General features: G+C 37.0%; 1 protein-coding gene across 3 annotated transcripts in view; it reads right to left on the bottom strand.

Annotated features, from left to right (window-relative positions):
- Tdrd3 (tudor domain containing 3) overlaps positions 1-17,127 on the bottom strand; it is a 140,632-nt gene that overhangs the window by 22,661 nt on the left and 100,844 nt on the right. For 2 of the 3 annotated variants that reach the window (XM_051160891.1, XM_051160893.1), the window contains one exon: positions 11,742-11,867. In XM_051160891.1, the coding sequence (XP_051016848.1) occupies positions 11,742-11,867 (126 nt within the window). Of the gene's footprint in view, positions 1-7,471; positions 7,571-11,741; positions 11,868-17,127 lie in introns of those variants that run through there. The other variant, XM_051160892.1, reaches the window with a different exon arrangement.

The following is a 17,127-nucleotide window of genomic DNA, read 5'->3' as shown; positions in this document are numbered from 1 at the left end:
ACAAGACTTCGGAGCAGCAGGGAGGAGGCCAGGCCGTGGCAATAAAAATAGTCTCTATAGATGCTGGATGGCTACAAATCATATTTACGTAGATCGTATTATTTAATCCTCACTCACAACAGCGTGTGTTGAAATTGAGACTCGGAGATGTCAGGTAACTTACCCAAGGTCACATAGGCAGTAAGTGGCAGAGCCGGGACTGGAACCCAGGTCTTCTGATTCCTTCTGTGCATTCCCAGCTCTCCTAGAGCTGAAGCAGGGGCAAAGAGGGAGGTGGAAGTAATTTGCCCATGACCAGCCCTGCCCTCACCCTTCTTTCAGAGGCTGAGTAGAGCAGACATTTCATTCTCTTTCTGCAACCCTTTCCACCAGATCCTTTCAGGACAGAGCAGAGAGAATCTGAAAACGTTCACCAACCTTGGACTCAAGAATGGAATTACGTCCAAAGTTACATTTGGCTAGACTTTGCCATTTAGGCAAAACTCATTGAAATCTCAAAGCATAACAATTTTCACTTCAAAAAAACACAACTTTATTTTTTACAATTAAAATTATGCAAAGCAGTTTGCTCAATGTTTTGTTTAGCAGGTTCAGTTACCTTTTAAATTACATTATAAAAATGATTCTGAAAACTGATGAAGAGCCCCGACACCAAGCTACCAATTGTGTTCCATGCTCAGAGACCACTTTTCACCCATGTAGTCATCTTGACTAGGTGATTAATGCCATATTTAATGTAATAATTAGAATAAGAAGTCTATGCATTGTTTTTTCAGAGCCCACATATTCAACAGGAATGTGTATGTATTATTATTTTGCTATAATTCATACTCTTTTCTAAATTATGTCTAAAATATATTTAGTGCACCCTTTTACAATTAAATTTCTTCAACGAAATTTATACTTTCTGGTGTCTAGCTTGGAGAATAATACTTTTAACTTTTCTTAAGGAAATACATATTAGTTTCTTATTTGCATTTGTAACAATATCTAAACAAATTCAGTGAGCAATTTTATTTCTTTTTCTAATGTCCTAAGAATATAAGGATGCAATTCAAACTGCCTGTGCCTGTGACCACATTTTCATCATTTCTAGACATTTTTGCAGTTAAGTCTTCACACATTTCAGGCCCTGATAGTCTCAATGAGAACAAGTAAGGTCAAGTGCAAAGTAAGCATTTATACAGATGAGAGCAGCCGGGATAGCAAGGTATTCCTGCTCCAAGCCTGGAGCTATTTTCTGAGCTTCAAATCCTCCTTTAAGCAGATATCAGTGGAACCACGATCCTGTCAGAGTTGGAAAGTATTCACCCTAATAGTTAAACACTTGATAGTTTCAAAATGAGAAGGATAACACAGGGGACAAAACTAAGGGGAAACGGCTTGGGTAAGGAGGAAGAAAAGAGGCTGAGAAGGGGTACATAAATGAGAGGGAGTTGCCAAAAAGATACAAAAAAATTAAAGTGTTAATACACCTGAGCTCTTGATTTTTTTTTTTTTAAAGACTTGTTTCATACTTTAAAATACTGATGAAGTTTTTTTGGGTCATTTTATAAGAAAAAGTAAACTTCTGGACTTTTTATATATTATTGAAAACTTTATTTACCTAAGTCTTTTAAGATAAGTGCTTATTATGTTGTCCTAAGTCATTCATTAGGTGGTACCAAAAATAATTACCAACAATTAAAAAGATTATATGATCACAACTTTTAGAGGTTGAACCATACAAAGCTACGTTAAGCTAACTTCTAATGTCATGCTTTGTATAATAAGCTCTTTGTAAAACATGTCTCAAAGCATTGACCCTAATATCCCAATTATACCATCTGAGAAAAAAAGTATATTTACTCATAACTTTTAATATACCAGGAAATGATTATAAAAAATCCAAGTCTTAGAAAAATCAAAGATGGGCTTCTAAGGTTGCTTTCTGCACGCTGTCCCATTCCCATGGCATGTGTTTACAAAGCTGTAACCCTGAGCCATGCTAGCAATATTGCCAGAATGTGCCATTTTAGTCTAATTGTCGTCTTACCCATAATTACCAGGTAGCAACTAGAAAGAAGAAAATATATCTCCCACATTACATAAACAAATCTATTTTCCATAAAGATTACATTCTCACACAGAAAGAACACGGTCTTTCGTAAGGACTTGGTTTGGAGCTGTGATATTTGGTCTGTGTCTAAGGAGGAGTCTCTGATAACACAACTGTATTAATTACTAACACCTTCCACTGTGAGAACAAACTCAGGTTTTCCATGAACTTAGAACTCTGATGCTGTCAACTTTAGGAGAGCTAGCACTTACAGTATACAAACTGCTGATTATTTATGTAAGTCTTTTTATTTCTACCAGTTGTATTCAACTGTCAATTTTGACCCCCTTTTTAAGCACCTGCAAAAAAGGTATTTTGTTTAAACCAGAATACCCTTCCACCTCCAACAGATCTTACAAATAATCTCTGAAATTAGACTATACCTCATGCATTCACCTGACTTAAGGAATGGCACTAGGGAAATAAAAACACGAGACACTCAGAAGAGGACAAGAGTTTCTTTCCTAAGAGGCTTAAAGTAACAACTCCTAAGAAATCAAGACTATACTATGTGAAGACCTGGGAGAAGGCACACTGTGTCACCAGGAAAGGACCTGCATAAATGCTGCTAGATAGCAGAGGCGCTGACGTCCTAGGGACTTTGCCTCCATTTAGAAGTGCCCAGCTGAATTAACTGCTTTGGACACATTTTTTTATGTAGTATCCAATGACAGCTTAATAAAAGAATAGCATCCGATTTTTATGTTAAGCTAGATTATTGGAGAAAAGGAAATATGAAAATACCTTGATGCTGGAATATTTAAATATTGTGGACTATTAGGTCAAGTTTTCAGCAAAAGCCTGATTAGGAATGTTACAATGGGAAAATCTTCCCAAGGAGCAATTTCTTAAAGTTAGTATATAAAAACTTGCAGAATTAGATAAAATAATATTTAAAAAATAAGTATGCTCTGCATTACTAAATATAAAGTAAAACCATCATCTTTATGTAATAAAATTCAATTACTGAAAACATAAGGAATAAAGGGTCATACAGTTCTTGAAATAAAGTTTGTCTTTTATTTGCAGAAGATAAAAACCTTGGGATTCTGGGGGAAACTGGTTTTACCTATTTCAACACCATATTATTAAATCTGGAAGTCACACCCTATACTTTGAAGACGAATCTTTCCCCTGTTGTAGATGAGAAACTTGAAAGCAAGCCAGGGAAACAGGAACGCTCTAGAGGATCTCAAAAAGGGGGATTGAGGAGCTCCGTGAGCACGTAAGTCTTTGAAGCTCTGTCTATTAACTCTGCCTCTTGGTAGAGCCAAAGTGCTTATTAATTTGATATTAAATCAAGGAAGGTCTGTAATAAGAATATATTTCAAGTTTGTTAACTAACATTTTCCCAGAACACAGTTGAGAAAAGTAGATTGTTCAGGCATGAGGAAACATATGAACAATACCTTTTGCTTCCTTAGACTGCTCTAAGCAGCTTAACTAGAACCTCTCCATTGTGCTAGACTCAACAGATCAGGTGAGGCTTAAGGCAATTAAATGTTACTCACTACTGCAGCAATTCCTTTCCCTTGGGATTGGGGCTCTTAGCCAATGACAGGCCCCTAAGGGAGTTATTTCAAGCCAACGTGCAAAGTAAACTCTTGCCAGTAGTTTCCAGGGTTAACGGAACTGGAAACTTTGCAGCATCAATGTGCTTCTCAGAAGAAATTAGAACAAGTGCACTCCTCTAGAGATATGATGGTAAAACTTGCTGTATATGATTCTGTAACAAGTAGTATTGATCTAGTAAAGTATGGGGGAAAAGTCACAAGGAATCAGCCTACCAGAGAATTAAAAAACAAGATAAAAATCAAAGAAAGAATCTGTAGCAAACAGAATGAAAACAAAGATGGCTGAAAATATAAATAATATTAAGTAAGGAAGCACAAATAACTACATAAGATTTTAAAAGAAATGGAATACACATAACAAACTATAGTATAAAATCAACTATGAACCTTCTGTCCACTGCTCAGTATTGTCAGTGTTCATCAGCATCACTGAGTACAGAAAGCTGCACTGAAGGAATTCCCACCGAAGAGAAAGCGAGCCTGCAGCACATAATGAGCAACAATACTGTCTCCTGTTACAGATTCAGGTGAAATGGTCCAAAAATTCTCCAGAAACTTAATTCAAGAAAATCACCTCTTCCAACTTAGCCGAATCTTTAAAATGAAGTGTCCTTTAATATTCTGAGGCACATTCCCAATATGAGGCTTAAATCCTCAGAAACACGGAAATAAACATAACAAAAATATCATTCAGATTCGTGTATTTTGCCACTTGATTTCCTCGGCAATGAGCAGATCAGCAAACACACTCTGCAGAGATTCGCAAAGGAATGGTAGCACTCAGAACAGTAATATCATAGCTTTGAGGCAAACAGAAAGACTGCATATACATGAGGGAAAAACTTCCTCCGCTGAGTCAGGTGTCAAAGGGGAAGCAGAGTACACCTGACAACTCCAGATCCCTTTAGCTGTGGCCTCACCCAATGTACCCCATCAAAGCTGCTTTGAAGGAAAATGTTAAATTATATTCAGTAAACAATAAAGAATCATAAACTAGCTTCTTAATTAACCAACATAATATATTCATAAGCCTATACTTTAGGTTGGCATTCGCAAAGGAGAGACTTAAGTGATAATAGATTAATGTAATGTCTCCTAGAATTATTCAGAAATGCAAAAAGGTAATTTTATGCTAACCTGGTATTAATATTTAAATTCAGGCATAAATTGCTTTATAAACTCTAATTAAAGTTAGAAACAAATCTGAGCAGTATCATTAAAATAAACTTAAAAGAAAGACATCAAGGCATCCATAGTGCCTGCCATGCATGCTACTTCCCCGTGGGAGATAGCTCACCTTCAGAAAAAAAGAAACATACAGTAGTAATGTAATCTATACTTTCAGTGATCACGAAGAGACATCTCAGGCTATTCTGAAACTGTCTGAAAAGGTCTTTAAATATGGCTTGAAGAGATCACAACATATTACATCAAAATTTTGACATACTTTTTTATAGTTCCTGAAAATAGCATAATTTTAATGGTGGCCTAAAATATCTCTGTAAAGTGCTCTAGAAGAGGTGGGGTGGTGGTGGCACAAACCTTTACTCCTAGCACTCCAGAGGGAAAGGCAGGTGGATCTCTGAGTTCAAGGCCAGCCTGCTTTATAGAGTGAGGTCTAGGATAGCTGAGGCCACACAGGGAAACCCCATGTTGAAAACAAAACAAAATAGAAACAAAAAACAAAAAACAAAAAAGCCACTCTAGCTGGGTCAAAGGTAAATTTCAAGGTTTTCATAATATTCCATTTAGTTTATCTGTCACAGCTGATCCTGAGTATCAAGGGCTACAAACAGTTTTAGGGTCGTGTATTTTTGAGTACAGAGTACACTTATAAATGAATCAGACTTCTCCCCCATGTTAGCAGGCTTTGTATCTCCTTTAATAAAGGGCTCAAGTATAGACCGCAACTTTCTGTAGGAAGCAGAAGATGCTGGGAAAAAATAAGTAAACCACATCAAATGTAATAAATGTACTGAAAAGAAGCTTAAAGACCATTTGCAGTCCATTTGTGGAATAACGTGATTATAGCATGCATGGATAAGGGTTCGAATGCCAGAATCATAAAAATTAATGAAAAGCATTAAAAAGAAACAACAAAGATGAAGTCTGGGTCCATAATTTAAAAAACTAAAAATACACTTTGTTTCTGACTTGATAACACAGAGGAAAATGAACACTGTCCACATAGTCCAAATAATGGTAAAAACTGAAACAAAACACACTTCAGTGTGTTCAGTGACTGAAGCAAATTATGTCCTTAGTAGTAATTTAGGCACTAACTTATTTAAGAATTTATCAGCAAGAATGGCAAGTCTTTGATCAAACAGGCTACTGGACTAAATACAAATTGGCAAAGCCTCACTGTTACATAATCCTAATCTCCTTTGAAGCTGATAATTCCTATGACAATTGTCCTAATTTTAATGTCTACTATGATCTTCCATACCCTGTACAAGTTACATATAGCCTAATTAAATTACTAACATGGCCTAATGTTCTTATGCATTTGGGGCTTCCTTTTCAACTCATTGCTTTATCTGCCTTAACTATCTTCCTTCTCAGTATGTAAATAAGGGTTTCTTTATTCCTCTTTACTTTTTTAAAGAAAAGTATTTTTAGTGGAGTAATAATAATAATAATAATAATAATAATAATAATACTTTATGACTTTTATGAATGTTATTTGAATTTGGAAGAGTAACTTTTAAATGTGATTTCCAGGATTGCATAATTGGAAGAAAAACAAACTTGTATAAAGTTATTTCAAATCTGAAACTTCAGATAGGTCTAATTATGTAATTGAGGGTAGCAGTGCACAGTAAGTAGTGTGAGGTGACCTTAAATTTGCGAGATTCCTGTCTTGGCCTAAGCCCAGGAGTTCAAAGGCAGCATAGCAATACCTTGCATTCAAAAAACAAAAAACAAAACAAAAATAAACAAGACAAAAGATGGAATAGTAAAGTAAATAGAAAAATGCATCTTTTATTTTCCATGAGTATTTTGTATGCCTGTGTACACATATACAAGCACACACATGCACATGTAACACACACACACACACACACCACACACACACCACACACACACATCACACACACACACATCACACACATGCCATACACACACACACACACACACACACACACACACACACACACACACACCACACACTCATCTACCTGTGTGCATATATATGCACAGGGAGCCTGAAGATAGATGCTGCAGTCTTTTATCACTTTACACTTCAGTTTTAGTCTCTCACTGAACTTCATCAGCTATAGTGGCTGTCCAGTGAGCCCAAGATTCTCCTGTCCTCAATTCCCAGCCCTGGGATTATGGATGTGAAATTCTATACCTGGCTTTTTACATGGGTGGTGCGGAACCCAACTCAGGCCCTCAGGCTTGCACAGCAAACACTTTATCCCTGAGTCATCCCCTCGGCTGCAGTAATGGTTTTTAACACATATTGTTTATTATTATATTTTCTTTAACAACAATTTTGCCTTTAAAGTAGAATAAAGAATTATCTTTACTGGTATTTTGCTTTTAAGAGTTCAAGAAGAAAGAAAAAGACTTAGACTGAAGATTATTTCATATAACAGGAATACATTTTTTACTTTTGTGTATAGGGTAGAGATTTTTGTGGGCTTATATATATCCATCGCAGAAATAGTGCCTGAAACCTGGAAGGCGAGCACGGAATATGTACTGAGTAATTAAATGACCCACAGAAACACACAGGGTAGGACGATTACCTACAAAACAGTAACAATCCATCTGTCTCTTGCCAGAACTGCTGCCCAAAACCATGTGCATGGTACAGGTTGAGGAACTAAGTGTGATCTGCACAATGCGGATTTTCTGCTTGGAATAACAGCTGAACAGCAACCACTTCCTAATAGAAAAAACACATGCTGTGAACACTTTTAGAGGAAGCTTGAATACTAGCATGCTCCAAAACATCTCTTAGGACATAAGAGGCTCATGGGATCTAAGTCTTGAAGGCACTTGGAAGCTCAGGGAACAACTGGGTCCCAAGTGTGAAGGACCTTTTCAGAAACAAATCCAGAAAATTGAAGGGTGAATCTGCAAAAGCAGCCAACTATTTCACAGGGTTTCCAAAATGCCGGTGGCATATTTATTCTACTTTCCTCTTATTAGTTTTAGAGTTCAAAAGACCAATTAGGAAGCAGCCCACAGGGAGCACCATTAGCAGATCTCCTTGCTAATGTTTTCTTATACAATAGAAAGAATTTAGAAATATAATAGGTTTTTTTCCATGTAGTATATTTCCATCAACTACTTTGCTAAAATAAGGTTAACTCTATAATGTTTCAGTTGACACACACATGTGCAAACTGGCATACAGTAAACAAACACAAAATTTTTTAAAAACTTACTTTCTAGTTATTTAACTTTAAAGTGTTTTTTAATTTTGTTTAGGGACCATTATAGAGTCAAAAAAAAAAAAAAGTAGAAGATGGGGGGTGGGGGGGAAGGGCATTTATGTGGTTCAAAATGAACTTTAAATATCACATTACATGAGATATTAGAAAGTTCATTACAAAATAGTTTTTAAAATAAGACCTATTTTATCTTATTATTCTTTTTAGATGCCAGTTTGTTCTTCTGAGAGAGAGAAAAGGTATGCATTTGTGTGGGAAGGAAAGTGGGAAAGATCTGGAAGGAGTCGGAGGAGGGGAAACTGAAATCATAATATACCATATGGGAAAATCCATTTTCAATAAAAATAATTACAAAAAACCCCAGCAATGCCTTAGAGTAGTAAAAGGAACCAGGTAAGGCCTAGTTGTAATAACAACAAAAGTTCAAGGTTAACACAGCAAGATGTTTAATAAGTCACTTTCAAAGAAGTAAAGTATTCAGTCAAAATCAGAACATAAAAATACCTAAAGTATAATCCCTGAATATGTTCTAGAAATAAAAAGGTGGGCATATCCCGATTGGCAAGGGAACTAAACATCCAACCTAAGAACATATGAAAGATAAATAACCCTGAAACCTCATGAGAAAAACATTAACACTTAGATTTAAAGCATTAACTTTTATTTTTGATTTTCCATACAATTGACTATTAACTTAGTCTTCATGTCCTTAAGATTCCATGCTTTTTACTTGTTGATTTATCCTTACATCTCTGAGAAGCAGTACAAGCAACTGGTTTTTATAAAGGCATTTTTGGTTTCTATGCAAGCTATTTTTGATTGTTCCACACTTTACTGGAAAAAATATCTTCATTAAATAATCACCAAAAATGATTTTTGGAAAACATAGAGGCAATTTTCCAACATCTTGCACCAATAACAAAAATAAACATACTGTTTCACATAAACAGACACTCTCTCTCTCTCTCTCTCTCTCTCTCTCTCTCTCTCTCTCTCTCTCTCTCTCTCTCTCTCTCTCTCTCTCTCTCTCTCTCTCACACACACACACACACACACACACACACACACACAGACACACACACACACACGTACACACACACACACACACGTAGTGCAAGAAGGTAAAGCTATAAATTTGATAATCCACAGTGTAAATGAACAGCTGTGCTAAGGCTTCCTAAGAGACTCTCTGTACCTCTGCATCTCTTTACATCTGTAGAGTGAGTCAGGCAACTAGGACTGCCTTCCTATTGGTAGAGTGGATGTTTTGCTTTGTAGAGCTTTGATTACCTTCAAACCTTCAAACAATCTCAAGGTACAGAAAGAAATGTGTTCATAGGCTACAACACAATCTCAGAAGCTAAGAATTCTACCTTGAGTCTACATCACACGTACTGACATCTGCATAGACTGTATTGCTGCAGTGGCTTTAATCTATGCACCTATGCACACATAGATATTGTTTAAATGGGGACAGAAGAGAAATGTTAAGCTGGTGGTATCTATATTTCAACATGTGTGTCTCAAGCAACTACTCTTGCAGACAGAAGAATGGCTCAACATTTCCTCAGCAATGATGCCCATAGTCCAAATTGTTGTATTAATTTATACAAACTCTGCACACAGAAGAAAAGAATGGCAAAACCTCCAGAAAATGCAATGATTTCATCCTGTTTCTGCAAAATAGTTTAGGTGTTTAAAGCTTAAAAATGTGTGAAAGCATATCACAAATGAGTATTTAGCAGAGCGTATTGTGGCTCTGAATACAATCATAGAAGCAGCTATGACTTCTGACACCAGTCAGCTATGTGTACAAATAAACATTAGGACTGTTAAGGCTGAAAAGTGAAAGTACTGATTGTAGCATTTCAGGACCAAACACCTCTAAATGGGGGAGTGTATGACTACCCTGGAAGAGCAAAAAGACAGGAAGAACATACTTCTTTTAGGAGAAAAGAGTAAAATTAATCCCTCACTAAGAGTTCTAAAAATATGAAAACTAAATTACATAACAATTCTACCTTAAAGCTGGCATAAGAGTGCACACCTATACTCCGGCTCTCACTGGTAGAGGTAGAAGGACTGGTTAGGGTCATCCTTGGCTACATCATGATGAGCACAGCCTAGGCTTTGTCAAAACATAGCTTATGTCATGTAAGCCTCTAGACAAAGTAAGTGTAAGTTACGAATTAAAAATATCACTTCCACTTTGACACTGAATGCTGACTAAAAACAGCTGGGAGCAGCCAGGCATAGTAGCGCATGCCTATGACCCCAGCAATAGGAAAGGCAAAGGGAGGTGGGTCTCTGTGAGTTCAAAGCCAGCCTGGTCTACAAAGCAAGACAAAGATAGGCAAGACTACATAGGGAAGCCCTGTCTCGGGGGGAAAAAAATGTAAGTGGGAGCATGTAAAAATAGCCAGCCGTGATTCTACTTCTAGACTACAGATTCAGTAAGTTATCATTTTAATCATTAATACTGAATTAGAAAGTATTAACAAAAAAGGGGAAGAATGAAAATAGCCATCATATGAGATAAAGAAGAGTAAAAGAAATGTGAAACCAAGCATTTCCAATAAACAAAAAATATAATTTAGATAATGATGTTATCTTGGTCTTTTACAGAAAAACTTTGAAACTTCAGAAAATGAGGTTAAAGGAAGTGGCCTCTTAATTAAACCTATGAATCAACAGTAATATCATACTGTAAGGAAAAAATGATAAATTGCCTTACAAAATGACAGTTTTTCTGGAATAAAGAGCAACAAATATCCATGCTTCTAAATTTGAATCTTGCAATTGTGTTTTGTGTTCTTGCTTTATTTATATTGGAGAATGGGGACACCAATAAAAACACAACAGAAAAATTTTAGAACACCAAATTTAAAAGCAGCTCATGAAAATTCAATGCAAGGTTCCAAAGATGAGGGCTCCTGGCAGGATGATATAATTTTCAGTTATATTTTGACCCTTTATGGAAATTGTGAAAATAAAATTGTAGAACACTACTTTTCTAATGGCTGTTTGTACTTCTATGTGGATGACAATCCCTGCCTAAAGTCAGGGAAATCCTACAAAGCAAGGGCTCTATGCAGCCAGAGAAGTTCTAACTTAGAAGATCAAAGTTATTATATAGCTTGGACAAACAACTGGTAATAAAATTAATCAAGTAATACTGTGCTGAGATATATACTCTGCACATATACATATGTGTAAAGATATGCATGTGGTAAACAATGCACAAAACCATATATAATTTAAAGTGCTTTTCTTAATTGTATAGGTACCTAAAATAATAAACAAAACTTGTATCCCATAGAGATGGAAATTTGACAACTTTGGGGTACAACTTAGCCAAATTTAAAGTAACAATTTGAAAAAGAAAATATGCATAAAACCCAATTTTACAAGTACAGATGTTGGTCAAACATGTAAACAAAGGTACCTATTTCCAAAGCATGGTATAAGAGCACATTATACACTGAAGTAATTGCAACGCATTCGTATTTAGTTCCAATAAAGTTACAATCTGTAGTTGGAGTAGCCACTTTCAAACAAACTCGGTACTTCTCACTTGCAAATTTTGTGTGACTATGCATAATCTTTTAGAGCTATTTATTTTCTTCAAAGTAGCCTTTGTACAGAACTTGGATCACGTACCCATGCCTCTGGCTGAACAGGCTTGATACTGCTTAGTAGCACCTCTTCGTAGTTTCCATAGTCTGTGAACTTAACGACCGCCGTCATACCTGAAGAATGCAGGGCTTCAACTTCTGCTCTGTAAAACTGAGGAAGCAAAAGAAGTTTGAAACAGGATGTCAGTGTTACCGGCAAAGGCAATGTCTAGGTACCAAAGTACATGTCTCCACCCCCTTTGAAAAGCTGAGTTATCCAAGTATGTATCAGGAAGAACTGGTTCCTACTCAATACATTCTAGGAGTAACTAGCACATCTCAGACACATATTAAGCTAATCCCTGATGTTCCCTTCTCATGTCTGAGTGCTAGTAAGTTTAGAGCAATATGCTGGGATGTTATCCATTCCTCCTTCCCTTCCTCTATTGTTTGTAGATCATTGTGTTCTGAGTGGTTTTGAGTATATGCTGCAATCTTAAGCCTCGTAAATTGCCTCAGTTCACAAAAACTATCAATAGTCATCCTATGTCCTAGGAAAACATGTCAATACCTTCTTAGGAACTTACAGTTTAATCTTTAGCTCTCATGACTCTGTAGGGTAAATGAAAAAGTGTAGTATTCCATTTGTCTGGTTTGTATCTTCAAGTCTCCAAAATATAGCCCTGACACAGAGGTGAGTTTTTAAAAGCCTTTAAAGAAACCTAGCACCAAGTAAAGCCATATATTTAATTTAGTTTTTAAAGCATCTATGGCTTAATAAAGGTTATCCATGTTCAAAAAACAATAAAAACTTATCTATAATGTGGAAATTAGTGCATTACAGTTGTAATGACCAGCTATTTTAAAAATCCAAGAACTCAGGAAGAGCTTCCTGTGAGGATAGAATGCATTTAAATATAAAGAATGTTTAGCCAAGAAAAGCATTTCCAGGGGAAACTATGAGGCTATAAAGATTCACACAGGGAACTAACAGAAAATTTAAACTAGTTATGATGTGATATGACTATGCAACAAACAACAAATTAGGGCCAGTAAATAATCAAGGTCAGAACATGAAGGGTCTACTAACAGTTTGCAGTTCATGTACAGGTAAGAGATTTTAAGTAGAATGATCATGTGGCCTAAAAGGATCACAGTGATGGCAGTATCAATGAAAAACTTGGCAGATCTATGATTGCAGACAGGGAAAACAATTTGGAGGTTATTGTTATAATATTCAAGTCCAGGGGACAAAAAACTTGAGTAGTTTTATAGTGTAAAGAGAGATGGAAAACTGCCTCAAATTCTCAGTTCTTTGTCTGCTGAGCTGAGGTGGTGCCTAGGATGGAACTAGCCCAAGGGGCATGTCCCACGAAAGCCTTCACTTACCAGGAAACTGGGACAGAGGGGAAGGCATCCTATTGGGACTCTAAATGAGAGACGCATGGGAGAACAGCAAAATAAAAGGATCCAGAGGGTCCTAGAAATCTACAAGTAGAACAATATGATAGGCAGATTTGGGCCCAGGGGTCCCGCTCAAACTAAGGCACCAGCCAAGGACAATACAGGAGGTAAACTTTAAACCCCTTCCCAGATCTAGCCAATGGTCAGAATATTCTCCACAGTTGAGTGGAGAGTGTGATACGACTTTCTCACATACTCTGGTGCCTCACATTTGACCATGTCCCCTGGAGGGGGAGACCTGGTGGCACTCAGAGGAAGGACAGCAAGTAGCCAAGAAGAGACTTGATACCCTATGAGAATATATAGGGGGACGTAATCCCCTCAGAACAGTCATAGGGGAGGGGAATAATGGGAAAATGGGGGGGGGGAGGAATGGGAGGATACAAGGGATGGGATAAACATTGAGATGTAACAAGAATAAATTAATAAAAAAAAAAGAAAAAAAAAAAAAGAAAAAAAAATTCTCAGTTCTTCTATAGAAAATGAATTATGTAAACATTAGAATATACTAGTTGATCATCTCCAAAACATAATTACAGTAAAATTAAGGCACAGTTTCCTAATGTTTCCTAAGTTTTAGCCTATTTCTTTTCTTAAACTTCTAGTTTTGCTTTTATGTTAAGAAAAAAATCTGAAACTTGTTTATTCTTGACAAAACTTTTAAAACATGCTTCTTAAGCTAGGTGGCTTTAGTCCGTGATTGGTTGCATCACACAGTGAGTAGTGCCGATATTTAATACTTAAGAGTATAATCTAGACTCTAAAGACACCGCCTAACTGACTGTGCACACGTCAGTGTAAATGAAAGTGGTCACCTCAAAGGATCTTCCAAGAGCACGGGTGATAGCTCAAAATGTTTTCAATATCAAGATAGCCTGGGCCATTATTATAAACATATTCAACACAAGCAACAAATGAATTCAGCACATTGGGGTTTTTTTCCCTTAAATTCTTAATCAGTCTTTATTTTGATAAAGTACCTATTAAATATAGGCTATCACAATAACAAATAACTAGAATGCTTCATTGAAAAGAAATGTTGTATTTGACCCAGCACACTGATTTTATTTTAGACAATTATAATTAAGATTTAAGTTTTATTATAAAGTTTACCAAGTTCTGGGAGGCATTTGGGTATCAGCATACACAGCCAGAACTAAACAATTTACATATGCTTAGCAACTACTGTGCTATGGTTTGCTCAATACTCAACACTCCCCGAAGGAACCTGTCTGCCAATTTCAATTATTGGAACACAGACAGATCTGTTCTCCTCTGTTGCTCCATTTATCTCTGGCTGATCGTGCATATTCTGTCTTTTGTCAGTGGACAAAAACACCAAGGAGAAATCCTTTTTCCAGAAGAAGGTGGTTTTAGTCTTGCCAACAGTTAGCTGATGGAGTGTTACTGCCATTACTTGGGGCATAATTCTTATAGGACTTCAAGGAAAGACTGCATCAGATACCAGATCTTTGCAACATGCCTGAGTTTCAACTCCAATCTCTTATTTCTCTGGCTCCTGAACGTATCACTCATAACAAACACTACAGAAGCTCTCACACAACTGTCTTACTTGGTAGCATTTTTCTATGGTCTACAATGTAAGCTTCATAAATAATGATTTACAACCTTTTCTTGACTCTGAATGACGAAGAAGTAGCTAAGTGTAAAAAATTTCTCACTATTCAAATCAAGTATTTTCTTCTGACCTCCATGGGTGTTGGCATGAACATGTTCACAGCCATCTATACCATCCACTGCAGGGAATCTGACTCCCTCTTCTGAACTCCATGAACACCAGGCATACACATGGTGCACACACAGACACACAGGTAAAACAGTCATACACATAAAATAAAATGACTAAAATGTTTTTCAAATAAGTATCATGTAGTAAATCTAATGAACGAAATGAAAGACTTACACGATGAAAACTTTAAGATGCTGAGGAAAAAAAAGAAAAAACCAGGAATGGTGGCACACACCTTTAATCCCAGAACTTAGAAGCAGAGGCAGACAGATCTCTGTGAGTTTGAGGCCAGCCTGATCTACAGAGAGAATTGAGGACAGCCAAAGCTACACAGAGAGACCCTGTCTAAAAAAAAAAAAAAAAAAAAAAAAGATACTAAAAAGATAAATTAAAGATGATACCAGAAAATGAGAAAACTCCCATGCTCATAGATTGGAAGATTAATACAGTGAAAATGGTTCTCCTGCCAAAAGTATGATTGCGCTGCTAAATAAACACAGTAGTAAACAAACTTGTAAACTGTTAAATTCATAGATCAATCTGAGAAGTTTCTATCTTAGCAGATGGCTATTAACAAAGTGATCTACCACGAGCTAAGGTTCAGAGAATAAGAGACTGTAGAACGTTAAGCCCTATTAAGTACAAATACTGTAACTGCCCTCCCAAGCCACAGGGAAAAAAAAAACAAAAACAAAAACAAAAAACTCTAAGGTGGTGGATGACTACAGGGAAACTTTGTCTTCTGGACACAGCAGGGTAGTATACAAACTCACAGCAGCTGTGACAGCATGTGCAAAACCTGTGCCAGCTGAGGCTACACCAAATCCCAGCAAGGAAAAATAAGTTGGGCACACATTCCCACTCCAAGCCTTGAAGATACAGCACAGTCTTTTAAAGCTTGAATATAGTTTACAATGGGAGCATTGAACTAAAAGAGTTCTGAAAAGATGAAAAACAAATAGCCAAGAAACATTTTCTTTGTTTTGTTTTTTTGTTGTTGTTGTTTCTTTTCCAAGATAGAGTTTGCTGTAAAGCCTTGGCTGCCCTGGACTCAATTTGTAGACCAGGCTGGTCTTAAACACACAGCAATCCGCCTGCCTTTGCCTCCCTGGATGTTGGGATTAAAGGTGTTCACCACCATGGCAGCTGAAACACTTTTTAAAACATTCAATATCCTTAACCACTAGGGACATGAAAATTAAAACTACTTCCATTTTATCCCAGTCAGAATGGTTTAGGTCCAAAAAAAATGACAATAAGTGCTGGTGTGAATGTGGGAAAAGACAAACACTCACTACAGGGGAGCAAAGCCTGGTGCAGGCGCTGTGGAAATCAGCAGAGAGGTTCCTTAGAAAACTGCAAATAGATCTTCCACATGCTCCAGCTATAGCACTTTCGGAAATACACAGAAACGACTCTGTTCCCTACTATAGCGGTACCTGCTCATCCATGATCACCAATGCTCTATTCACAACAGCTAGGAAGAGCAAAGAGCCTAGATGTCTACCAACTTAAGACTGGAGGATGAGAAGACGCTATAGCTGCACAATAGAACATTATTCAGCTACTAAGAAAAACACAATTATGAAATTCACAAGTAAATGGAGGTAAACCAAACTGAAGAAGGCAAATGCCACATCTTCTCTCATCTGCAAATATTAGCTTGAATCATGAGGTATGCACGCTTCATTTGGTATTTCATTAGTAAGGGCTGATAGGTTGGAAGAGAGGAAGTTGGAAGGAAAGGTAAAGCAAGAACTTGACGATAATACCCTACTGATGAAAGGAATACATAATTAAGTCATAGTATGTGGAGACAGCAAGCTGCTACTAGCCTGGAATCTTCAGTCCCCATGGCTAGCTCTCAGAACTCTGAGAGGTACTAAGTAATTACCGAAGGAAAACACCCCTACCCAGATCTATCCAATGGATAGGACATTCTCCACAGTTGAGTGGAGAGTGGGGTCTGACTTTCAAACGAACTCTGGTGCCCCATATTTGACTACATACCCTGCATGGGGAGGCCTGGTGACACTCAGAGGAAGGAAAGCAGGCTACCAAGAAGAGACTTGATACTCTATGAGCATATACAGGGGGAGGAGGTCCCCCTCAGTCACAGTCATAGGGGAGGGGAGTAAGGGGAAAATGGAAGGGAGGGAGCAATGGGAGGATACAAGGGATGGGATAACAATTGAGATGTAATATGAATAAATTAATA

The sequence above is a fragment of the Acomys russatus genome, chromosome 18 (genome assembly GCF_903995435.1).
Source record: "Acomys russatus chromosome 18, mAcoRus1.1, whole genome shotgun sequence".
Taxonomy (NCBI): domain Eukaryota; kingdom Metazoa; phylum Chordata; class Mammalia; order Rodentia; family Muridae; genus Acomys; species Acomys russatus.
Note: the sequence above shows the minus strand (reverse complement) of the source record. Positions and strands in the feature narration are given on the sequence as shown.